Source organism: Opisthorchis viverrini, assembly GCF_000715545.1.
Source record: "Opisthorchis viverrini unplaced genomic scaffold opera_v5_33, whole genome shotgun sequence".
Lineage (NCBI taxonomy): Eukaryota > Metazoa > Platyhelminthes > Trematoda > Opisthorchiida > Opisthorchiidae > Opisthorchis > Opisthorchis viverrini.
This window is the reverse complement of record NW_008751689.1, coordinates 989285-1016469: the sequence shown is the minus strand read 5'-3', so window position 1 is coordinate 1016469 and position 27185 is coordinate 989285. Positions and strand designations below refer to the sequence as shown.

At 44.8% G+C, this 27185-nt stretch overlaps 1 protein-coding gene across 1 annotated transcript; it reads left to right on the top strand.

Annotated features, from left to right (window-relative positions):
* Positions 1-517: 517 nt before the first annotated feature.
* T265_02621 (hypothetical protein) lies at positions 518-19984 on the top strand (the record flags this gene model as incomplete). Its single annotated transcript, XM_009166919.1, has 12 exons — positions 518-667; positions 1374-1721; positions 5966-6214; positions 7154-7358; positions 8613-8770; positions 9732-9922; positions 10748-10952; positions 12540-12629; positions 15183-15358; positions 16335-16662; positions 18413-18918; positions 19468-19984. 12 exons carry the CDS (start codon positions 518-520, stop codon positions 19892-19894), a joined length of 3033 nt encoding a protein of 1010 aa, XP_009165183.1.
* Between the last annotated feature and the right edge of the window lie 7201 nt (positions 19985-27185).

Genomic DNA, 27185 nt, shown 5'->3' with positions numbered 1-27185 from the left:
ACGTAAACTTAGCTGTGCAGTTCGCATAGAAAGTAACGGCATGATCATCAGTGTTCCGTAGGGTTTCGAACCACTTACAGTCCCGTAAATCCCAAGAAATTCGCCGAGATCTTAATGTACTGAGTTTGGCATTACCCACTTTGATTTTGTAGGAGGTCGAACTCGTGGTCTAGCTAGTAGTAACTGAATATAACTTCTGCCAAAGTAGAGGTTGATGGTTTCCAGCGGGTTCACACTTGTGGACTCTTCTGCTGTTGCCGTGATCCACAAATCCAACTTGAGCACTCTCCCGTTATAACGAACTTTCTTCCCGGTTCACATGAGTTCTGTACAACTTCAACTGCTTCACATAAGTGGTTAAGCTTATAGCCTCACTGACTTATTCTGTGTGATGCAGTACTTTTCATTTTGTTTCAGCCTGATATCCTAGCCGTTGACCCGGAAACCTACCAACCATTGATTCTTCACCGACGTCTACTCGGTTATAGTATTTGACTAAGTGCAGGCGAAAAACGTGATGCTCCGCAACAAAGTCAATTGTTTGTCGGATTCTTCAAGTGAGATACACATGCACGATGTGGTTGATAATCTCCTGGCGAAGTTGGAGGCTTTGTGCAGGGAATGTCGTTCAACCCGAACGGATAACGCCCTATCCGTCCTGTGTGAGGTAAGCCAACTTCGGATCGATCGCTCTACGATATCCTAATGATTGTTTTCTAACCGAATGTGTGGCTCTGGATTTAGTTTTTTTGCCTGGGTCTCGGCTTTTGGCGAAGAATGACCCTTATTTCAGGACAACCCGCTGTTCGGCTCATCGACCTCCTTTTAGGTCTTGATGCATTGTAGCTGCTTACTGACCTACCTACCCACCCTACCTGGCCGTTTGGATTGGCTAAGTCCGTTTGGCCGTCATAGTTTGGGATGTACTTTTTTCTTGAACAAAAACGCCGACTATTTTGACAGTATTCAAAGCAGCTGTTTACTATTTGATTAAAACGGCAACCGACTACCTGCTGGGAGCTCACCAATTAGGTGTATCTTCATAAATACATAAATACCATATATTGCATCCAGTAAACGGTTAGTCTTTGCAAACTGAAACTAGAATTTACGGGTGAGTTTTCAAACAGAGCGAAACCGGTATCAGCCCATCGGCAAATTCAATTAGCGTTCCAACACTGCTTATCAAAGGAAGCGAGTGAATCCTCATTTTTAGGTGACTTTTTAAGATCAAGATACCTGGACTTCCAATTTATATCTTATTTGTGAATAGTATTCGCAGACGTGACTCTTTAGATCAGCTCTTTTTTCGATCCGATGAATCAGCTGGCGCCTATTTTCGATGATTCTGAACTAATGAATTACCTCCACAGGGTTTACGTTCTTTGTCGGCGCATGTGCGGGCAAAATGTATGGATGTGTTTGCCGCATTGGGCCGTCCCAAGCTTTGGCTACTTGCCAACCAAATTGGGGATCTGGTTTTGTGGCATACCGACGACAGTGATGCTCGTGTGCGTGAACGTGCATTCGACTGCCTTCGAATATGGTCAGTTTACGCGCCTGAGGAAATCACCGAACCAAAACTCGTTGGCTCTTCTTCTCGGCCGGAACAGTCGCAATGTCAGAATTCGACAGCCCAAGAAAGGCTCGGTTGGATGAAGACGAACTTAGATTCTGTCTATGCATCAGCCTGTCGGGGTCTACTTGATGCAGAGACTGTGGTAAGTTTCGTACCTTGGATGTTCGTAGATCAGCTGAAAAAGCCACTTCGAGGCATTTTTTTGAGTTCCACCCAGCTAGTCAGTCGTTTCATGCGGTCTTTCAGAGGAGGCAACCGTTTTTAATCGAACTGCCACTTTTATAGGGAAAATTATTTTCTTATACACTTATACACTGAGTCCGATCAAACTAAAAATGTATCCATGGGACGTCAACAGTGGAACCTCCTAAAAATCACAGGACGCTTTACTTTCGGATTTTCGTGGGCGTCTACTGCTTATTCGCAACTACCTGATTCTGATGCTTGTCGTTCATTACTCGCCCAGGACTCAGTCAACAGGAACCTAGGTGATGGTTGCACGTCTCCCGTCTAGCACATTTGTGTTTTATCATTCAAAAGATTAGCACTTCGTGTATATTTGTAAAGCACTACTCATAAGGTTGTTGAAAATTCGCTGACACATTCGCAGCACATTCACTTGCCTGGAAACATCACAAACGAGAGGTGCAGCTGGGTTCCAGGAGAATCTCTCGAAAAACCAAATTAGTTTGCAAATGAGTGTATTTCGTTGATTAGCGCTTCAGTTTATCACTTCTTAAGGTAAATGGGCTACTCCACGACCCTGAATGGGACGCGATTTCAACATAGAATCGCTGTATACTCTTCCGTTCGTTAATGATGCCAGTTCATTTGAGGTAAGAAATCACACAGCCATGGTAGGCGAAAAAAAGCAAAAACCGTTCAGCTTTAGCACCCTTTCGGTGTCTAGCTGTCATGTCGACGGAAGGGGGCGCTAGGACTAAAATACTACCAGATTGCCCAGCCCAAGACAGGGGCAGTCGAGATACTGAATTTGGGTTCGATCCGTGCCTTAACCCATGAACTATCTCGAGCTGAGCTCTCAAGCCGAAGAATTTATGTTTCTGTTTGGATGCTTCTGATAAAACGGCACTGTATCATTAGTTCTGGGATTATTACGGTCACATAGCTCTTTATAGTAGGTGCTGTCCCGAGATTGCCGTGGGCATAGTACAGACGCCGCTACCAATATACGTCCCTATTTTTCATTCTCTGAAGAATTTTCACTTTCTTCGAAGTGAGGGTTTCCTCCCTCAATAACTCAGGCATAAGAATACTGCCAAGGCTGCGCTTCACACATAATTTTAGTGCGTGCGGAACTGACTTGTTTGCATGCTGGATATTATTCATCAGCTGGTCTTTCATTGACGTACTAGCGACCGAGAAGTGAACAAAACTGGTTCCGTGAAAAACCCTGTTCTTAGTGTGTCGTGATCCCAAACTCGTATTAAAGTTGAAAAAAATATTAAAATACCGTTCAGCTGTAGCACACTTTTGGTGCCCAACTGCCATGCGACCACAAGGAAGCGCGAGGGCTGGGATACTCCCAGGTTATCCAAGCCCAGACAGGGGAAGTTGAGAAACAGAGTTCGGGTTCGTACCACGAACTGATGAGCGATACCGACCTCTAGTGTTTCAGTCAGCCGATGCTGACTGATGCTGACCGATGCAGGCGCGTTACTCGAGATGTTACACAGCCCATGTCTCTGATGGAATGTAGAGTTGAGTAGTCAATCTAGGTGTCGACCTCAACTTATGTATGTCTCGCTGGCATCCGATACAGACTCGTCTGACCTACCGGACGCCTGCGCCTAGTATGGGCTACCTGGTGCTGTATACAACTCAGTGGTGCCGATGTGAACTCGAGGGAATAAGATCCGCGGACAACCACGCACAAGCCTTGTTGCGAGCCATCAGCCGGCGTACGCATACTGGCATAACAATGAAAACTAACATTTTCACACTACGGCGCTGGCCTCGTTCGCCAGTTCCTCCAAGTTTCAGCGATAGGTCTCCATCCCACAAATGAATTACCATAGAAATGCTCTCAGATTGTAAACCAGTAGTGAGATTACTATTGGTTGTCGGGTACAGTCGGACTGGTGTCGATTAGAAATCACAGCAGACTTCTGGTAAATGTCTGCCACAAGTTGAAGAAAATTATCTGACCAATTCTCTGGCGCTGCCGTGGTGGTCTGGACTGGTAAATTGGTGAATTGTTAGTCCGATTATGCTTAAGGATGTGCGCCCGCAAGTAGCGCAGATTGAGGTTACTGTGGTTGTGCTCAACATTGTACGGCGGTTTCGGATGATGTGCCGGCGTTCGAGCATTCCGATGTGTTGTACTTCATGTCCCTTCAAGGGTGTACAGACGACAGTCCGCCAAACCGTTCTGTCAAATACCAGTTCTTCTCAGGATCAAGATTACAGTAGCGGAATTCCGGCCGTTCGATAGTTTAATATCCGTCCCTAAGCTAACCTCAAATAACTGTGATTATCACCCATTCCTTCTAATTGGCCTACCTAGCATGGCTGGTTGTGCATGATTTGATCTTGGTTCGGGATTTGATCTGACCTTTTAATTCTCTCTCTCTCTCTCACACACACACATCGGAATCGGATTTACCTTCAGAGTGTTGGGTCTAGCCATGATCTAAAAGGAAGGGGCTCTTCCAGTACCGGAATTTCAGACGACCCTAATTTTCAATTTCTTTCTTCAACAAACCGTAGAAAAGTTGTTTTAGACTGCGAATTTCAACGGCGCTCCCTGTAAAGACCCCAATTATCTGACAGGGGTTCTCCTATCATGGATTGTCCTTTCTCCGTAGTTCACCTTTGAATTATGATCTCATTGTGAGTGGCAGGCCATAACTTTGAGTTGTAGTATTCTCCTCGACTAACGGCTCTTTCTGTAGTGACTCCCTCTTTACTACAGCATTGTGTCTATCCACGGCGTTCACAGCTGTTAGGCTGTTTGCCGCTCCACAATACGCCTGATGAAAACGAATCTGTTTGGCATTTCTGAGGTTATTATAGAGGGTTATAGGGTGCTGTATCACCACGCTTACTACAACTGAATCAGGTTGCCAGTTTACAATGGGATAGTTTTCCTATACATTAGTTTGACTTGTTGGCCTAACCGTTGTCCTTGGTTTCAGCTTTCGCTCTTCGTCAGTCCGATGCTCGACGGAAGGCACACCAAAACGCTACCATAGACTTTGTCCAACATTTGTCAGTTTAAACATGGAGGTTGCACCAGCTGTGCAGAAGACGGGTGCATATGGGATTAAGGAGGGGTTATGTCTGGGAAGCATTGTTTGACCACAGCCCACTGGTTTTCAGCTTCTGTTACCCAGCGCTCTCCTTCCAGTGTACGTCCCATGGCCACTTCCCTCTTTGACATTGTCCCTCTCCAAATATTCGTTTCAACATGGCGATTATGTTTAAACTCATTTACTTATTTCTCACTACTGGAATTCCTCTCCTTTGTCAACACAGAAGAGATTCCAGAATGTGATAGAAACAGCTCGATTTAAAGCTTCAATGCGAGCACAACATTGTCACACTTTAACCTACGAAGTGTTGATCAGTCTTGAACAATGAACGTTCAGAGACTAACACAAAATGAATGTGAGATTTCTCGCCTTGGACGTGCGGTGGGACAGAAATCAACACTGCAGAAGCCGGGAGCAACAACCCTCATACCTCCATTCTTCTGTAACTCGGAATTCCCCCCTATGAGGGGGCTAAATCCACCAGTGGTTGTTATCCACTCTTATAGAGTATAGATATGCAACTTGAGAACAAAGTTTTGATACAAAGGAAAGTTTCGCGCAAACGTTTTTGGAGCCAACCTCAGCACATTTTTAAACATACTATTTTACCCGTTCTAATATCGTCGAGACGTAATCTCAGTGCTTAGCTCGTTGAAGTTGACTTCCTAAAGAACTACCTGGAGGATGTTGCTGCAATCGCTCGCTTTTCATGAACAGTATGCACCACGTGCGGTTCGTTCTGCAGTTGGCGAGAAAATCAGAAGTACAGTTATTTACATAAAAGAAACTACTCACAAGGTTGCTGAAAACTCTTCGACAGCTCACGACCGATTTCGCCCTTCTTGGGGCTCATCAGGTAGGCGCAATCCCCGAGTTTCCGTCAACCTTATGCTCTACTCGAACCCAAATTGAACTGTTCTCGAGAAATACACCAATTTGCAAATCAATTTGGTTTTCACGCGAGATTCAGTTGGTCTCTCGTGAGAACTACGGTTACTTTGAACAGCCTCATCCAAAGTTAACATTTGTCTGCAGTTTCCATACAGCTTTCGATTCACTACACTGGCTTCTTGACTCCCGTTTCTTCTTAGTCCATGTTTTTATTTTTTAGGTGCGCCGTACCAGCTTGCTCTTAGTCGCTAGGCTGAGCACACTTTGGCCTCACTACGAGCTAACCGACCCTCTGGCCATGGGTTTGCCATTCCCTTCTGGCTCTTCTGATCGTGTGGCTCTCGGTCAGTCCTCTTGCGGACCTATTCTCATGGCGGACGATGCATTTGCAAGGATATGTGTACGCCTTCAAGATCCCGCAAGACAAGTCAGGCAGTTGGCAGTACAACTTTTGTCCGAACTGGCCAATGTAGGTTGATTTTTGTACATTACTGCATATGGCTAATAAATAATGAATACATACTTGACGTTTGTTTCAGTCAGGCTTTTCACCCACCGTTTGCCTTCTTCGGAAATGCATTACACTCTCATTGAACCGCAAGCATTTGTAATTACCATCAGTAGTCTGAGATAGGCTTCAATACCGAAATCGTAGAACGGTTGTTCACGCTAAGAAGATACTGTCGATTTTCGTGCTACTGACATGCGCCCTTATTTACTTCCGGATTTACTTGAGTGATTTTACTATGATAAATGATGAATTTGGCAGACCTCATATGTGTAGCAATAACTTGATGACGTTCCATAAACCCCATACTATGTAATGTTCAACTGTCTCAAGAGGTTAGTCAGCATTACACCTTGGATGTACTTACTTCATACCACTACAGTAAACTCCATTCACGGTGACCATTCCTACAAACTGGAAGCTTTTAGTCAGTCCGATGGAGTTCCCATCGTAGCTATCGCAGCACATAGCAGCAGTCAACCATTCTCAGCCAAGTTCCCCCGTTTCGTTTCTAACGAAACTGTCTTATGCTAGTGATAGGGAATGCACGTAATTTGAAATTAACTAAAATTGGTTTCACGCTTGACACTGTCCATCCCGCCGGAACGTTCGCTCTTTAACGAACTAATTAGCGGTTGTTTTAGACTTCAAGGTGGCTACTCACTTACTACTTACCTACTTCCTTCAGAGAGTAAATCGCAGCCCAAAAACGTCAGTCAAGTTCCCCTAGAGCTACCATGACAGTGCACTTCTTTCTCAGTACTGAAGTTTTCTCAATGCGCGAGGGTCGTCAGTACGCTTTGACCCGTTCTGTAACAGCATTCTCCCTTTTAACTTGATAGATTACAAGACTGCTTTACTGTGCCATCTGATACCATTGCTATTCTATTTTATCTACAGTCAGTTGCTTCCAGTTGTCTCATTCAAACCCTGGAAAAAATGGTCATGACTGATCGCCGGGTACGTCGTGCCAAATCCGACGAGACTCCCATGACTGCGAAGGTGGGCAAACGTGGAGCGAGCGAACCGGCTACTGGTTCGGGTAGCATCATGTCCACTGGACCAAGTGGAGCAATTATCAGTGGACTGGAGGATGATTATTTCGGTATGTTGTCCATTGTTTTGGTTCGATAGGCAGAAGCAACCTTAATATTCTATGAGGTTTGTCAGTAAATCTCGTTTTTCTATTGATTTTTTCTTCAAAACAGATGAAGGCAGAATCATATAGAACCCTATCTTTCAGTTGCGAGCGATCTAGTTTAACAGAACTCAATTGATGCACTAGATTACCGTTCTTTCAATTCTGGTGAAGTGTGTTGACGAAGTCTCCTTTACCCAGTAACGTGGAGCGAATGCGGTTACCGTCACGCTGAGTCGTGTAGGCTCCTTACTCCTTGATTAGAATCAACGTGGTGCTCCCCGTATGTGTGACAGGAAGCTTAACTAATTCAGCATATTGTCACCTATCCAAACTGCCTGACAACGTGTTGCTTTTCGTTATTTAGCGGACTGGTCTTGGGTGAGGTGCACGAAGGATGCCGGACCAATCCCATTCATGGTGTCTGGCGGTATTCTTCACTCTCCTCAGTGCCTTGATGCGTGTATGAGGAACGCACTTTCCTTCAACTGAAACAAACGTTATATTCGGTTCACATACCCAGTCAAGCGGTTTGCTGTGCTCTCTCGATTGTGAACTTTGGGAGAGTCAGTCTCCGAAATCACCCTCAACTTCTCTAAGTAAAAGGAAGGTGTCATATTTAACTCACCTGTCCAGTACAACCTCAGCGTGGAAGCTAAGGCATCTCCTGTTGCCTTCTCTCGTAAAAAAATAGCGGTACTTGGCTCGTCCAATTAATCCTGTCTCTAAAGTTAATGTGCATGGATCAGCTAATTCTTATCCACCTGTAGCACGTCTCCTCTTTACTTTTCTGTTTCCCCATGCTTTTGTGTGGAAATTTGTAGATGAAACCTGTCAAACTTCCTTTGAACTGCGTGCGGAACTGTGACTCCCTCGGGTAGTACTAAAAACGCATTATTTATTTTGAAGCGAACGCTTTTCTATGGGGGTTTTGTCGCATATTGGTGTATACCCTGCGGTAGAAATTTTGGCTCGTTAACACCCTTTGCTTTCCATGGGACTGTTGCATGTTGGGAGGGTAGATCACTGTATTGTTGACGCTCGGTTTTTCGGATGGCTATAAAAAACCCATTTCGAAAGGGCAACATGATTGGTAGTCTGCGGGATCTCCAGCATGCGCCACCCATCAGATAAGCAACAAGACTAGCGCTCAAAGTACTTTGTTTAGGGGTCGGGGCGTGTTCTGTTGCAGGCTAATCGCTTTCCGCATTTTTTCCACAGAGGTTCGCTGTGCAACCTTGGCCACCGTCACACATCTTGCCTCACTAAACACCGAATTTGCCTCCGGTTGTCAAGATCTTTTGGTGGACATGTTAACTGATGACATTCAAGAGGTGCGCTTGGCCGCTGTTTGCGCTTTAGGAGCTGTGGGTGACCAGGTAAAGAGGCACGTTTTATTGACAGTTGGACTTTATCCTACCCATTCTTATAATCGAATTTAAAGGGCACCTGCTGTTACGTTGAACTTTCTACAGAACTTTTACTGATGGAATGATTTGTGGACGCCAACCGACTGTCCGTTTAGACTAGCTTCAGCCGGGAACTTTTGAGTAAAGTTAACGACCAGTTAATTCCTATACCTTTCTGTAAACAATCTATGGTCGACAGACTATACCCATTTGGAACTTAGTTTAGTCTTAAACAAAGAACTCGATTGAATCCTAGCTTATTATCGTTGATAATATTATTCAATTCAAACTGCTGCATAAAACTACCTCATGTGTCCGTTGATATGAATTCTAAGTACTGAAGTGTATTTTTTAACACAACATTCATGAAAACCGCTTGACAGTCCACTACCACTAGATGCATCCGATCTGCGACTTAACGAGTGCTTCTGTCAAGACCTCGACTACCATGGAATAGCACAGTCCTGGTGTTTCAAATTGGTTACTTACCAGTTATGTTTTACACGTTTGTGAACGCTTCGATTACTCAGGCAGTTTTGTGAAGCAATGTCACGTTTTATTATATCCTTTATTTGCTAGTTCTTTTGCTATTGATCGACAAATAAGATACAACTGAGGATGCTTTTTCTGGTAGTCAACGAGGACTCCAAGTGTACCTGTGAACAGAAAGATGAACGTCAGAGACAGCTTCGAACCTGCTATCTGTTGTTCCCCGAACGGTTCTCTCCAAGTTTGCTTTGGCCATCTGGTTCACCGAAGAAATGGTGTTGAATATGCCCCTCCCCCTGAACAATGGTTCGGCTACATATTCATGTACTTACGTCCACAGTGGCACACTCACTGTTCCCCGAGACAGTTTCTGTAATGTGTAGTCTTAATAATCCAGCTTTTTCCCATTCAAGTCTGTTTTGCTCTCTATTCGTTGTTCTAGGTTCCCCTACAAAGTGAGCAAGTTGCTATTATCACATCAGCATTAGCAGAAAGCTCTGGTCGTATACGGCGTCGCTTGCACCAGCTCTTGGCTCGATGTCGTCTCTCTTCAGCACCTTGTTTGGTCAGTCTTCTGGATGGTTTGTTACACAATCTGAGGCGGTATCCTCAGGACCGAGATAGCCTCTGGCGGTAAGCGATGTTGCTCTTTTTCTATTCACTATCTCCCCATACTGCTTCTTCGTTCCTTCGTCGCTTCTGTTCACTCACAAATCCTTGTATTGTCTAACCATGATTTAGTCTAAATGCACATGTGTAGAGGATTCAGACGCTGTCATATGCGTCAGTTTAATTGTCAATACCATTGATTGGGCTTGGTTCTCGTAACTGTGGATATTTTCCAAGACACATTTGCTATGTAAACTCGTAACCAACAGAATTAGTCTCCTATACATGGGATAGACATCTGACTGTATGCTTGCACATTCCAAAGATTGCTGATACTGTTTTGTTTGAAGCAACCTTTTCGAACCGCGTGCCCGCGAATGCCCTACTTCCTACCTGGACACGCCCCGTTCGGTCACGCCTCCCCAGCCTGTTCAGTTCCTAGCCGGTCTGAATCGTGTATTAGCACAGTATGGACATCCGTCCCTTCTGTCCTACTTCTTTTCGTATCTGGATTACTTGTCGCGGTGTATTCTGTTACCCCATGGGCTTTTTGGGCATAGCGTAAAACAGTGCTGCATCCAGACTGGGCTGGTGTACCAATCAGGGCCCCGTTGGTTGGATGGCATGCCATAGTTCAATAAAATAACAACCACTAGTCTGATAAAACGCGACACCTTTAACGTCTCACTCAATCCATAAGGATTTACAGTTAATTTGGACGCATTACAATTTTCCATTTGTGGCATGCCGCTTTCATCACAGGGTTAAGTGCACTTCTCACACTTTGTTCAACGCTTTTCTTCTCAACTCATCTGTGGCCGTATTACTCCAAGTTGTTTTTTATTCCAGTTGTGCAGCCTCTGTCGGCCGACGTCATCCCGCATTTGTTGAAACTTGTCTGTCCAGCTTGCTTCGAACTCATTCTTGGTTGAGTGGTCCCGAACCCAATTGGGAAGACCCAGCTTACCTAACTGTCCTGTTGCTCGTATTGAACGCCGAACCAGGGGCTCCAGGAATACCCGCAAAGTTTCCGCGCCACATATCGGCCACAAAAGTAAGCCGTTGTTCCCCATTGGAGATGGCTTCTCGTAAGAGGAGGCTTATAAGGGCCGTACAGCATACTTTCTAGAATTTCTGCCCCCCAATTTTTTCTACGGTTCTGTCGCAAACAAACTAACCACTGACGGAGTGTTGTAGCATCATATACTAAAAATGCAATTTGTGAGATAAATTGACTTCCCCTCTCTCTCCTAGTTATGTAAAGTTCGTTGGAAGATCAAGCATGGAGCTTTGTCAAAGCTTGACATCGCTCGTTTACTGTCGCTTTTTGGGACAAAGCGGCCAACGCATTAGCGGATAAAGGGAGTGTAAGCCCTTTTCATTTTGACCTCCATTCCTGAGAATTAAACCAGTCGTCTTAGTACCAGAAGGTTCATCGTCTTCGAGTTTATTGGTCCTTTTTCCCGAAGAAGTAGCAACAAAAAAATCCCTTTACCTCCAAAACCTTTCTTTCAGAAAGAACGTTTTTTAGCTTTCCTATCCCTGCTGATTCCGTCTTGTCATTTAGATAAGCTACTGGTGCTTTCAAAGTAGTCAAAACCCGACAGCGTTTTGAGTCACTTCTATCGTCCATGGCAGTGTGATCTATCCGAAAGCCCAAACTAACATCTGGTTACCTTAGAATTCTGTCGAACTGACTTGTATGTTCTTGCCGCACGTACATAGGTTTAGCGGTACGCGCTATTTTTCGTTCGGACATAAGGGCACAACCTAGATCGAGTTCACCTTCTTGAATCTATATTCAAGTCGTTCCCGCCATTCGACACCAAAGGGTAAGACTATTTTTTCTCAGCCCTACTGAAATTTGGACTCAGACTACGTTGTACTTTAGCACTTGCTCTGGTCTTTGCGGATTTACATGGGGGATTGGATCGTTCCTGGAGCTGTCCACATAATATCAGCAATGACTGTCAAATCAGGTTGTCTCCTAATTAGATGCCCATTTAACGCGGTCCTTCTGCTGTCTTCTGATTGCCTTTAATTTTGCACAGGCTAGATATAACCGTGTGGTGTTTGGGCGGTGGTTGTGCGGATTCGCGCTGAAATAATCATATCAATTACTCTCGGTCGTATCTACCCCTATTCTACGGTGTTTCTGGTCAGTGACGTTATCTCGCCCATTCTTACTGCTGGGATAAGCCGTTCGCAACCAGGCATGTAACGTGTAAAAACCTAGCTTTTCGTGCTTCCAAAAACGTGGACAGTGGCACTAACAGCCGTACCGCCACCGCTTGGACAAGCCTCCCACCGCCAGGTGGATCAAACCTCCGGGTCATTGGCCCTCGAGCCATGTCCTCTTAAAAAACCGCCTATGTAGGTATATATTTGTTCATTTGAGGCCAAAGCTACTTACCTGAATGGGTTAGTATGATCGCTCTAGGGCCATCTGTAGGATTTACCCACGCATTGCATGACGATCGAGCAAGGGTTCTGACAGCACCAGCGGATAATTATTGATCCGTCAGATCTCACTTACGCATCGACTTGAACTATCGATAGACCAGACTTGTGACCATATAACCCAAGTGATTGGACATGACGTCCCTCTTTTCCACCACCTTTCTTCATTCTCCATTCTCAGGTTTATTTGCGTGAGTTGGTTCCAGGTCTTCTTCCTAAGCGGACTGCTCCTTCGAGCGATGGCCCAGATGACCGTGTAGTGCCTATGAAGGTAAGAATTTTCACTGTTCATTTCATGTGGCTTAAACTGAGAGGTCGATGGTCGGACACTGGTGAACTCGCTTTCGAACCTTCACACATTCATGCCAATTTATTTTGAATAAAGCACAACACTGAAAAGAAGAGACAGGAATTCTAAAATTCTCCATACTTTTGGATCTCCAGTTTTGGCCCCTCTTGTGGTACTCTTTCTCATCCGTAACACTTGACGAATGAGAAGGGTTAGGGGTTGCATATACTCATCTGCTAATTAAGCTGGTATTAACAGGTGACGTCGATTACGGCCAGTTAAATTGCTCGTTGATGATGTTCTTCAACTGGACGTGCTGCTCAAAGCAATGAATAGATAATCGTTCAGCTGTAACATCCTCTTGGTACCTAGCTGCCTTGCAACCCGACGCAGGCGCGAAGGCCGAGATACTACCAGTTTTCCCAAGCCTTGACAGGAGCATTTGAGATGCCAGGGTTGAGTTCGAACTACACACCTTCCGGTCAGTAAGTTCGCGCCCTAGCCACTGGACTGTCTCGAGCTGAAGCTACAAAGGTCGCCTCATGTTTCAGTTGGGACGCTGTTCGAAGTATCCCAGTACATTGTCTTAGTCGAACACATTACTTGTAAGTCTACTGGAAAACTTCGGCACCCTACGACCTGTTTAGCCATTCCTGGGGCTCTCCAGGGACTCCTCGAGTTTCCGTCAACCTTATGTTAGCCGCACTATCCTCGTCCTGTACTTACGTTTTATTTGAATGGGCTTTTCTCACACGTTTGTTAACGAACGAAGTTACCTATTTGCTGTTGTTATTCGAATAAGGACAGGCTCTCTAAACATCGAACACATTCCACAAAGCATCGCGTTCAACTGGTCCAGGTTGGTCGTCATATCTACTCACAGTTATACGTTAAAAAGCTACGTAAGACCTGACGACAACGTCTTCGGTGGGAACTCTGTGGAATAACATTTGGATCTTGTGGAATTGGGAGAGAACTTTGCCTCGGCTGAGTTATCGATAAGATAAACCGCAGAAATCAGGACACATCTCTTCAAGAGAAGCGTTAAGCCTGTGAATCTCCGTAGAATTGGATCGATTGAATCGAATTATTGGAACGGTTTGTTCTACAACCAAAGGGGTGTCCAGAAGTTTTCGCCCGAGCGCATAGCGTTTGGATCGCCCCACCAAATCTTCCCTTGGATACCGAACATGTTTCCTCCGTGACATCAGTGTACATTCCACACCTCATTGAAGATGCATTCTATGATCGTCGTTCGTTTTGAGGGAAATTTTGGTAGTTTATACTGTGTTGATGATTGTTATCGGTTCTCGGAAGAAATAATTCACCCTCGATAGGTGAACTGGCCTGGCTTCGCCATGTGCTGCGTTTGCCTGTCATCAATCACTCACCCGATCGGGATAGGAAATTACCCTGTGTACTGCATCCTGGTAGGCAAGACCAGCAGCATTGTCCGATGCTGCGGTGTGCTCCGTATTACTATATGGATCAGAAATCTGGCCCCTGCGCACTGAGAACGGTGTCTTCGGAGCGTTGCCGGAATCTGATGGGAACACCGGACCAGCAAATGCTGAAGCTCGTCGAATGGTATTCTGGAGAAGTAACTCACCCTTGACAGATTAACAGATCACACTGCATAGGTTGCGCTGGCTTGTCCACGTTCTTCGTATGCCAGTCGACCGACTTCCTCGAAGGGCTCTTTTCGCACAACCACGTGAAGGGTGGAAGAGAGCCAGAGGCGGTCAAACAATGACTTGGTAGCGAAGTATAAAAGCCATTACCAGAAAATTCAGCTGCGCTGGTCATTGCCGTCCTCCTGGATGGGGACCCCGAGACGGGCCAAATCAATGGTTGGGGAGATTGTCAGACATGGCCGAGTCGCGCCCTCAGTGGCGCTCGTGCATCCAATCTTTTACCTTCAATGCATAGCTCTCTTCCCAATTCCCCTCATTAAGCACCAATTTGTCAGCCCCCGCCTCCAATGCGCAGCTACCTACCCCACCTCCCCGAATCATCGGTGAACGAAACTGTGGCAGCTACAACCACCGTACGACAAGTACGTGGTTCTTACAGCTAACGATGCTAATGTTGTTGGTTCTAATCTCATGTTCAACTCCATGGGTGTTCTGCTGGAGGTTTGAAGGACAAAGATTAATTGTTTTCAGCTCCGGTGTTAAGTAGCACTAGACCGAAGTTTGGTGACCCCCCGTGTGGACAGTCGTGCGACTAGCAAACGTGTCAAGATTGGGTAATTCTATTTAGAAAATATATCTATTCATTGTCCCACCTCCATATTTTCTGACAATATTTGAATGAAAGTTCCTTCTCGCCACTAAGTGCTCCTAACCACCGCTTTATCTTCTGTGACCAGTTAAAGTCTCCGTCGTATTACTGCGTACGAAATCAGATGTTCACTCTTTTAGACAAATGAAATGCCACCAACTCAGCTCTATGGATTCATTATCAGGATCTCATAAACCCACTGGGACATTGCATGTCATTTCCTTTCAATACGCCCCATTTATCTTTCTTTAGCGTCTTCGCTCAGACAGCGATGGCTCTTGTGCCGGTTTAGAGAGCCTTTGTCGATTTCTCCTTGATCTGATTTCTCGGATAGTCAGAGTGTTGACCGACATCCAAAGTAACCTGCCAAACACAACGACTGATGAGGGCGAAGCCACAGAAACTCCGGGGAAGAATGAAATTAGACTGTAAGTGATATGCTCTCGATTGATATTTCGTTATTCCAGGGCATGCCGCCATCGCCAGAATGCAATCGGATTTGAGACGCAATTCTTAATGTCACTTTTGAATTAGGTAGTGGTGGATGATTAAAAAGCCCCGAAGTGTTTGCGTTCGAATTCGACGTAAGCTACAGCTCGTCAGAAGTGCACATAAGCCGCCAACCAATGGTGTGATCGTGAGGGTGGATCGTACATTTTTACGGAGTTTCGTTCTTCGCCTACTGGAGATACAATGCGACTTTTCACGCCAACCGATGTGCAGTTTCTAATTACTGACCTTGGGACATTCTGAATTGAGACCGACGCACACTTCGGTCGAAAACCAACCCGAATTCCTGTTCTTCTTGCAGCCGTGTCATCCAACCCAACTACGTTGAAATCGTAGCAATGCAACAAACTAATGCAGCTTTAAGTGACATCTATTCGTCAGCACTGTTGAGCTGGAGAGCTGTATTTCTCGGTATGGAGTCAATTGGGGTAGACAGAAACCCTGAATAGATCTTTTGCTGAGCTAGGCCGAGTGGCTTGTGATCTCACGTGTGAAATTAAACGTACTTTTCCATGGGTTATCATGGGAAAAAAGGGGACATGGACGCTAGCGATTTGCAACTGATAACTGTCCGGTTTCTGAGAGATCCCTTCAAAAGGGGTCGCCTTACTGATCTTTTGAAACGCCTCTTAAAGGTTACATCCATCACGAAAGGAACTAATACAGTTTTTCTTCCCCAACATTCCTTCCTTGACCTTCTTTGACCAAAAGTGCCCGTGCTGTAAAATAGTCTGATATTGTTCAACCAATTTTTAGGAGGTAAGTAAATTTACCCACTTACTTGTCATCTGTACCACGGGAAAAATTCAATTTACGTGTACATATAATATTTTATGAGTTTGCTTGACTAATTGTCAATCACCTGGTTCGGGAAATATCCACCTTGCATTCCAGAACTCAGAAAAGATATATCTTCCTACAAAGGCGCCTCTCGTTGCTGACGCGCTTGGTGTTTACGGACTTGTGCCGTACGGTACGCTGCCTTGATCGAACAGGGCAGCTGAACGGCCTTGTTGAGTGGATGGTTCTTCTGTCCACAGCTGGATGGTGCTTGATATCTTCACTTTTGGATCCATCGCCGTCTTCTTCAGTTACCAGTTCTGATGTGGTCAATGAATCCTCAGAACGCATTTCTGCACTGGAAGTCTGTCCGGGCTTGTCTGCTCCCCAGAGGCGCCGGATATCTAGTCTGTTGAAGAGAACCTTCAACATGGTGCTCAAGGTAAGGGAATCGGATTATCAATACATATATACTTCTCAACCCTCGTACCCCATCCTTCGGGTGAACTACTACCAGCCAGAACGTAATGACTGTCGCTATTCCCGGTTATTCGGTATGAATCACATAAGGTTTAGGGCTCAAATCATAGGCTGCTGTTACGCGTGACGACGCACACTTTAGGCATCCAGCTCTGTGTTTTTGAACGGAAATCCGCCTGCATTTTATGTGGGCAGCTAACTAACTTTGATCCGATCGTTTTGTTTTGGGCTTATTTCTATTAATTTATAACATATTATAGTAAGCTGTCCTTAGCGGAATACATTTATTCACATGCCAATTTAGTTTCGACGGGAGATTCACATGTAACCCAGCTGAATATCTCGTTTTGTGATGTTTTTAAGCAACTGAATGTACTGCACAAAGGCCGCCTCATGTTTCAGTTGGCACGATATTCGAGATATTGCAGTACATGAATCTATCGTTTATGCGAGTTTTACTGGATATGCATAACCTGCGGCGAACTCATGATGACAGCCAAAACTGAACCGTCAATTCGTATGACAGTAAACGGTCTGTTATTGAGAAATTACGATCTCGTGTTCCAATTTCAAAGGAGGTTGCTTTTCACGCAGGTTTCACTTCAGTCAAGGTCGACGATCAAGTGATTACATGAATTTGAAATGCGCCTCTGCTTTTCACTCCATTACTCTGCAATGGCTTTAACGTCGACTCACCAAGAAACTACTGAGGTGTAATACAGAGTGGAGAAAATCCAGTTGTCAGTTCATCAGCTCAAGTTCTTCAACAAAACCTTGACATTCATGATCGTGTTTGCACTCTCCGTTCACGACTTAGTTTTCGTGCTGATCTCGACAAACGTGATTACCTCATTCGACCTCGGTCGTTTCGCTACCTCTTGTTCTGTTGGATCAACAAGTTAATGGGGATATTCATCCGGCTGTTCTGATGATCTTGGCAGTTTGCAGCAGGTACGAGTCTCATGAATTTCGGGAAACAAAAGGCAATGCCTGTTGAATCATGTTTCTCAGGCGTTCGTATTCGCTCAAGTAAGGTTACGTTGCTCTTTGCATCATTTGTATGCCGTCGTACGACAGTCTGCTTATTTCATGAAGCTGTCGATGTAAGGTGTGAACATTACATTGAACTGTGGTACTTTAGTGAGTAGAAATCAGGGCGAGATGGCCCAAGTGGTTAGAGCGCGAATTTACTGACCGGAAGGTCCGTGGTTCGACTTCCCCTGTCTAGGCTTGGGCAACCTGGCAGTATCTCAGCCCTCGTGCAACCTTCGGGTGGCGTGGCAGTTAGGCACCGAAAGGGTGCTACAGCGGAACGCGAAATCAGCTGTAGCTAATACGGCTACAGAGAGAACTTTTTGGCCTCAGAAATGTCATTTATAACATTGATTTAGTCCAGTACGAGGCTCATTAGATGCCCAATTCCGTGTGTCAAAAGACTGGAATTTCAGTACGTAACGGGCAGGAATGTATGTTGGGACAAAGGTTGACAGCCGAGTAACAGCAATAATAACAAGTCGTTCGATCGTAAAATGAGTATGAACACGTCAAAAAGTTAGATGGTCCTATTAACCTCACTGTGAGTGTTAAAATCACTTAATTATTTGCGGGTCAGTAGGCAACGAGACAAACTAAAATGCATTCAATTGGGGCGCAAGTCAGAAGTAGGGAAAAAGTTTCTTGATTCATTTCTCTATTTTTGTTATACCCTACAGGCGGAATATCTCTTTATCGGGAAGACAAAAGAAGAACAGAATTTGGTCTGTCAACTCTCCGAAACTGTTCTTTCCCTTATCCGGAAAATTTCAATGGGTGGTCCGCCTGACTATCAGTTAGTCACTCGTGGTCTTTCTGTACTAATCCCATTATTCTCCGGTCTGATCGCTGCAGATAAAACGGATTCTTCGGTACGTTCCCACTCTCTGCTCTTGCCCTCGATGAATCGTCTGTTCCCGGTATATGTTTCCCTCCTTCAACCCTCCTCCATGGACATCGCCTCGGATACGGCCAGATTACACGGACCGCATCATACATTACCAGCGTTTCTTTCTGCCAAACTCAACGATGAAGCAGATGAAGGCAGCATTTGGACAGTCCCCACACACAATAGCCAATCTGTTTCCAGCAATATTATTCCAGAGATACGGTTCACTGCCACGATAGCCACCGCGTCTGTCCGAATACGTGCCATTATCATTGGGCTGAGTTTGGAGTCGGCCAGGTTCGTTTGTTTTGTTTGAGTCACACTTCTCGTTTTCTCTCTGGTTTATTGGCCAGTCGTTGGCTGCTGTCAGTTTCACGGTTTATCGCACGTGGGCCTTCTAATTCACCCGGTAGTCAGTAGAGCCGCACATCTGGTCATGCCTTGCGTTGGTATCATCGCGCATGTGGTTTGTCTTGCGCGAACCCGAGGCTACTACTTGTTCAAGGTTCAATTTACATTTATCGTGGATAGCTACGAGTAATGTCCTAGACAAGAGTCTGATCTGCATTATCCGTTTACAGGAAGTAACCACTGTTTGTGCGGGCCCCTTTCAAGAGAGACTGAATTTCTTTTCAAAAACTCGTGTTGACTGGAAACCTAGTATATTCGTTTCATGATGACAATATTTGAACGCCTCATTCACCTCACCGGACTGTTTCCATACTTCTTGATTCCATGCTATACTATTCGTCCATCATTTTACTCGGTGGTTCGATTCCTATTCGGTAAAGATAGGTTTCTAAGTTAACCAATAGGTTTATCATTTCTCGATCGTTTACGTTTCAGAGAGCACATCTGTGTATTGTTCCGGCGTCCAGATGTGGCGCATGTTCAGCACCGTGAACCGGTCAACCGCCACACCACTGCCTCAGGACTTCATGAATGGTGGCCCCCAGTTTCTTCTTGGCACTTACTAGACGAAGGACTGCCTTTGAGTTACGACGAATTACATCCTCACACCGAGGTAGTGGAGCGCGTCGAGTTGCGCGCTCACATGGAACTAACTGCGGGACGTTGGTCTGATGCTGGCACGGTCGAAATAGGTTTGGGTTATTATCTGGAGAGATCAGTTGCATCCGGTCAACCGACAGAGGATCAAGTTGTTTCATCTGTTCCAGTTCAAGCTAAACATCGTATCATTTTGCCCCTTACCCCAATATCGTTGTTCGCAAAGGTGCGCTTTGTTCCTTCTGCTCCGATTCCGCAATGGTAACAGCATCCGGCTCACTGTACAGTTTTGTATGATATTTCTGACTCTAATTTCACAAGTGCCTGCCTCAGCACTGACATTTTTTGTTGAATTTTGTCATTACACCTATGGCTTCTTGATGGCCGCAATCGGATCCGCAACATCTTTTGTCCCGGCTGGCATCCGGTGTGACTCGGGTGCCAAGTCTCCTGACTAACTGGTTTTCTTGGACCTTGATAGTGTGCTCGAATACCTAGTTTTACAGAATAGGTTGAAGCATGCAAGTCGCTGACTGGGTGATTTGCTCGAATACATCCATTTTGAATGCAACTGTTCAGCAGAACGTCTCAAGTTCGTGAACGCAATCCTTTCTGTTTACTCAGATGTTTCTGGGCACGTGAAAGCGTCCTCCATTCCTTAAGTTCGTATTTTCCCATGGAAAATACTAAAAAAAAGCGGTGTTCACATTGTTGTTGATGTGAATCCTGCGGATTAGGAGCATGCAGATGACAGCGTCCCAATTTTTTTTAACAAAAGTGCAAGCAACATTAGTTAAACGAACCACCATTCATCAGCTTCCGTTTAAAAACCCGGAATACACAGAGTGTACAATCACAATTCAACCTGAAGCACTGGAGGTAGTTACGTTAGCTGTGATAAATGTGTCTCGTGGAACGTATATATGGGACCCGAAGGCCTGAACAAAGTTCGCCAATCCAAACCGCTTGCATTGTCAGAAAACCTGTAGCACCATCTGTGTTGTATAGATGTAAGAGATCCTCTATGGGCAAAGAATCTGAGGTGTCTTCAGATAATTGGCCACCAGCGCGTTGGCCGAGCGCACTCGGATTCAGCAAAAGGTACTTTGAGGCACAGCAGATTTCATTGAACAAAGAACGGATTGACCCTGGAGCAACATATTGGCTACATACACCTGCTGGCCAGCGTAATCCATTCCGAACAAGTCATTAACTCTCAGTCAAATTGAAACCACTTTGATCAAGTTCCGCTGACTGCTGTACTGTCTCACTACTCTCCGTCATCTACGGAGCGCTTCTATGCTCGCACAAGTTGACGAAGTGCATACAGCAATGATACACTCGACCTACTTTATCATCCCAATTTTCGTCGAAATCAACTCACGCCTAGTTTTTCTTCCCGATTGTATTCCGTACGAAAAATAGTTTGCAAACTCTCAGATATTCCTGTGGTCGTTTTTTTCTCATCAGGGTTTTGCTAGTTCCACTCTCTGGTCCCGCTTGTCGCCTCGATAATTTAGACCAAATCACCAAACGGTAAAACCGATAAAGTCATCACTAATAATGTTCTAATTGGTAGGCTTGTCTCAATTCCACTCGACTGGCGGATGAGGTTTTCGTTCGTCTACTGTGTCTCCGCTCATCTCAGTGATGCGTGACTTGAATTCGTTAGACTTGCTACTGTGTGCCAGTGTGTTTGAGTGAGAGTGAGGAGCCAGACAACTTTACACATTACGTTTGTTCACCCGCACACACACCAGGTGGATTTTCCGTTTTCTGTTAAGCATCGGTGGTTACTATGGTGTTGCTTGATTTCTGAGGGAGTATCTCCTGTGTACGTGTGTGCGCGTGCATGCTCCCTCTCCGTATACGCAATGAGGATCATTGTGACAAAATGTCTCATCAAATAGCTGTCATTTTCCTCCCCGCTCTGACGGGAAGCAGCGAGGCTTGTTGCTTTGGAAAATTACTTCACGATTTGTTCAACCATGGGTGGCAGCGTTATGCTAATGAGGCGTGTCTCTCTCCCTCACCACACGAGGCCAAATTATTGAATGCTCTTACCTGTTTAATTGCACTTCCTGTCGGGAATCAAAAACCGTCTTGAATGTGGGTTTTCATACCGGGTATGGGTGAAAGAAACCACTCCGAAACTGTTTATGAGCTACTCGTCATGTTGGTAGTCTTTCTACGGCAGAACTCATCCCGTTATTTTTATCCATTCATTCCGAAATTTCTGTAGGTTATAAATTCGCCGGATGATAAGCTGAAGCTTTTTTGCTGTTTGATTCAGTGCTTGATTCTTCTAGAGGAACAATCGTTGAATTTAGCTTACCTGATATGTTTTAGTTACCGCTGAATTGTTCTTGGCTTTAAACTATTGCGAGCACGCTGCTGTATCGGCTCATGAATACATCCTTCTTCCGGTTGGTGATCGCCTTGATCAATCGCCTGGGTTGATTTTTCGTAATTTCGTAGTACTGCTGCAGGACACGTCGGTAAGTAAGTCTCTCTTACGGTGGACATTTTTGCCCGCTTGAAGCAATCCGAATATCTGTGTTCACTAAAGAAGTTTCGTAAATAAATTCCAGTTCTAGCAGTCATTGTGTCATGGGAATCAGCTCCCCAAGCACCACCGGGGGAAATCAACTCAAGCTCTATTTAGCCGCCAGGCACGCGACCGACGTGATGCCATCCAAGGCAGTATTCGTGAACCGAAACTTAAACCAGCTTAATGTGTAGACATGCTAAGCGACTTGACCCTATCCGAACGCAGGGCCTCCAACATGTACATTCTCCCAATTGTTACCATGAGGACTGACGCCATGTGGGCGAAACTTGCCAGCCGCTGCCCTTTGACAGAATGCTCAAATCCAGAAAGGCACATGCGGCTTTTTTGGTTAACTCTGGACCGTAGGAGCTCGATCTTGTTGCCGTCGTACCAAGGACAGTTGACGTGAACTTAAAATCCAATTTGGAAGTTTAATAAGCAAGTAGCTAAGCTAGTTATACCCTAAAAATGAAACTGAAGTTGACACTGGTTAACTCGTATTACCCATACTCCAACCATAAATTGAAGTGAGCACTTGACAAGGCGGTGTTTTAGTGCTTCGAAGCTTTTGCAGCTGAACAATCCGAACCTTAGCGTTTAAAGGTGGCGTTGGAAGCCTGTTAGTGAATAAATTCAGGTAAATTAACAGGAGGGACGATATTCCGTCTGAAAAATCCCGACTTAAAATTGCAAAGTGAGAAGGCCGAGAGAATGACAAAGCAGACGGTGACCACAATATCAGCACGTCATAAGAGTATTATTCTCATGACTTTCGTACCAGATCTCCTAAATGATGGAAAAAATCATTCGATTGCGCTCACGAGCGTTTTCCTCACGTTGAGAACCGGATGAACATTGTTGTAGTGGGAGCCTGATATGATTGCCGGTTCGGTTTGTGCCCACAGCCGCCGTTAGGGATGTCAAATATGGCTTGCCAACAGCCTGATTATCTTCGCATAAAGACGGTGTTTTTGAAAGGAGCAGGCCGATTACAGAATGGACCACCTGACTGTCAGTATTCCGGCCAAGTTTGCTTTGTAAAGCTTGTCGTATAAAAAACAAAGGGTTTAAAATGTGTATCATCTAAGCCACTTTCAATGGGTTGGATTTTGTTTACATAGGCATGTCGGCAAAACAAGTCCCCAACCGCATTGTTACTCATTGAGCCAAATACAACAGCATCGCCAACCAGTGTTCCCGGAAAAGAAACTGAGAGAGAGAAAGGTAGCCCAATTAATTCAAACTGTTTATCCTGACGGTACCTGTTGATTGGAGCGGAGCCTGCATGATTACCTCAACATTATGCGGGCTGATAAAATGTACGCAATCGCATGAATCATTCGTGGTATCACTCCTTTCCCGTACCCGTACTTATCTTGCAACCTCAGCTGAGCCTGTGGCAGTAGAAACAAACAGGAAACCAGCGTCATCGTTTCTAGCCGACACAACCTGACTGGACCTATTGAAATGCACCAAAACTTAGCTTATCTGCGCGAGATGTGTAGTCCGGATTTCTTTTGTTTTCAACGCAGATGACTGTAATGTAATCCGCCCCACCACCATTAGAAGGAAGCGAGAGATAGACTGAAGATAGAAATCTCAACTTTGTGAGGTCAGGTACCGAATACACACCTGAAGTGGTCGTTTTGAAAGTCAAATTTCTCACCCCTCAGAAAAATGATTATGAGGCACAGCTGTATGTTACTACACAGTGATATCATTGCATTATTAACGAACTGACTGTTTCAGCGCTGCTACACTATGACCTCGCTAATAGTTTATAGGACTTATCTAATTAACAGTCATCATAATTATCTTACCAGCTTCAACACATTTTAGAGGGAAAATATGTCGGTCTTTCTCAGTTTCTTTTACCAGATCTAATAAGGAGCGGGAAACGTACGATCTAAATAGGAAACAGACTTCTGTTTGCACGCTTACTCCGTAGAATTTGCAGACTTAACTGAATGTCATTTGATTCTCTTTTTCACTGTAGTCTTCACCTAAAAGTGTTAATCAAGACCGATTCATCTTTCAGTTGGACTGACATTCAAGGGATCGACGTATCTTCCTTGATATGACAGTACTTAAAAGCTCGACTAAGTTATCATGTGGACGTGACCCCCGAGCTTTCGGTCGGTCCTTTTTTTACTTAAATACCAAACCGTACGTAGGTGGAATTATAAACTCATTTGCAAAACAATTTGATGTTTTCGGGACTGTAGAAATTCTGAGACTGGCAGTTTTCAACTCTATGGGTGATGTTTCGCCATCTCATCGTTTCAACCGACACATGAGGTGGCATCTTCCCTTGATGGTTATCGTAAACGAGGGTTTGAGTCGAATTTACGTTACAGAAACTAAACTACAAGCTACATATTTACCACAAAATGGACACAATTGAATTTTGAAGTACAAGGTAAGACTGATGAAAATTCGGGAACCAGGCCTACCTGAGCTCCAAGAAGGGTGGAAATGTTGGTGTACAGCGGGAAGTTCTCAATAACCTTGTGTGCACTGCGTGGTTTCGAATACTACCTGTCATTTCAGTACTAATTAAAAGTTCGATGAAACTCAAGACGGCCCACGACCGGTTTCTTAATTTAACGGGTCACATTGAATACATCTAGCTCTGAAATATCCGTTGAGGTCATTTCTAACTTGCTCAACATATTTTGAGTATTTTGCAATAAACACTCATTTTCAAATCAAGTTGATGTTGACGGGGCACTTAGTTCTAATGTATCTGAACAACCCGCATACAGTATTCCATTGTTTCGTCAGATTCCGAAGCTGGAACAAACACAAGAGTACACCGACAGTACTGACGTTCGTTTTTTGGAGGCCACCCTTTTAGAGCAAAATTCTCACAATACTGGACCATATTATGGGGTCCTGGCACACACAATTTCGAAGACCTTCCTCTTGGTAATAAGCAGCCGTTCCCACATCGATTTTTCTGGTTGCGCCAACTTAGTTTAGTTTGGAAGTGAGTTGCATTCAGAAATGAGTCTCCTATTGACACCGCTTTCATCGTATCTGGGTGTCAACCTGGAAAATTTAGTCAGCATTAATGAAAAGACGAGAAGACCGTATGGCTCTCTTGTCCTCAGTGAGAATTAGTACCTCAACAGTGCGTGGGAAATTGGGACCTGAGACTACGGTGCTTATCTGGTAACCCAATCTGTTATGTAATTCCAATCCCAGCACCAAGTGGTGGACTATTCTCACCCACCGATGTATTAATTTAGTAACTTACACAGGAATGTGGAGGATCACACAACAGATATCATGCTGTTCGTTGATCTGCCAGATCTAAGTACTAATTGCGCGGTGTAGTGACGAAAGCTGTGTGAAAATCTAATTGTCGCTAAGCATCAGTTTACTTCCAGCCTCGCTTTCAGATGATGGCTATGATCCCGAGTGCTCACTTTCAGTTGCTTCCGGCAAATTTGGCTCGATGGCAAGAAATTGCAGCTGACCGGGATTAAGCTGGATACCGCATTGTAGTAAATGGCGTATCGGACGATAAAATCTGACAGTCCGAATTAAAGCCCATTCTTACTAATCGACCGTACTGAGTAGTATTCATCCTATCCTGACTACTCACATCGTAAGTACCTGCAGTTCCGACCCATCAACAAGCCTTCGGCAACAACGCGGTCTGGATAATTTACGATTGAAGCGGGGCATCGAACGCTGTCCGTTACAAGTGATCGTCATCGCAACAGCGTGGTGGGTAAAGAACAGTCTGTTTTTTGGAGATGGTGAGCTCCAATAGCAGCGAGATGCGGGATGAGGTGTTACGAAATTCCGAATTCCAGTCGCCCATCCAGAACAGTTTGTTGGATGTGTGATCAACAGGAAGCTTGGCATATGGATGCTCAGTTGTGTACAGGCTGACAATCATAATTATAACACAGAGAAAGAATCAAAAGAGTGAACTATATTAGTCCTTCGGATAAAAAATTAGGACTCTAATATTTCTCCGTTTGGGGGAAATATGATAAGAACATCACATTCGCTCACCAGATTTGCAAAGTCTTCATACAACATTGTATCAGCAATAAAGTCAGATATTTGCGGGATGAGAAATTCAACCACATAGTGACGGCACCAATTAAGTCACTTCGAGACTCAGCTGCAGAAATGAAGAGAAAATTTCAGGAACACTCACCGATTCAGTGTTCTCCTCAACTTGGACAATCAACTAAATGGGAGGGCTGTTTCCTGGACACGGAGGATTTGCGTCTGGTTACTCTGGACGGTACAGTACACCAAGGTACTGGTTGACATGATAAACCACTTCCGGAGAGGACGCCCGCAGTATTGCGACTTGCCGACATTTGCTGTTGTCTGACGTGGGTTGTTAATAGACAGTGCTCACAGCAGGACTACACGTACATTTGCGCACCTGTCTGCGCAAACAGCCACACACAACCTGGACGTCAGTCACCAATATGTTGTACTTTATTGTGAACCGTTTCGGCTGCCGAACTGACAGCAGGGGATAGGCCAACAAATACCGCAGAATCGGGCTCGTTTTTTGCTTTAAAGTACGAACGTCGTAAATGTCAAGACAACTTCGCCATTCTTGCCTCACGGTCACATACTCGGCTTTTTTCACCCCACCTCCGTGGAGGTAACAACCTATAAACTGAGAGTAGATTTGTCCACTCCTTCCTACACCCTACATTACAGTGCATTTTGATCCCAACGACAATTGAATTGTTACGGTGAACAGCTGAGAACAGATATGAAGAACGCTCTGGCCAACATCGGAAATTGGCGGGAGTGGGCGGGGGAAGAGAGTTGCTGTAGAAATAAATGAAATCAAACAGAACAAGAGAACCGGGTAAATATAATGTCGTACGTTGTACCTTGTATATGTAACCGTTCACCACAAACAATTTCCGGTCTCATTGTGACAGCTGGACATGCGGAAGTTGATAAACCTGTACGTCTTTTTCTGTGTGTGTCTGTGTGAGAATTGGTGTTTGTCTAT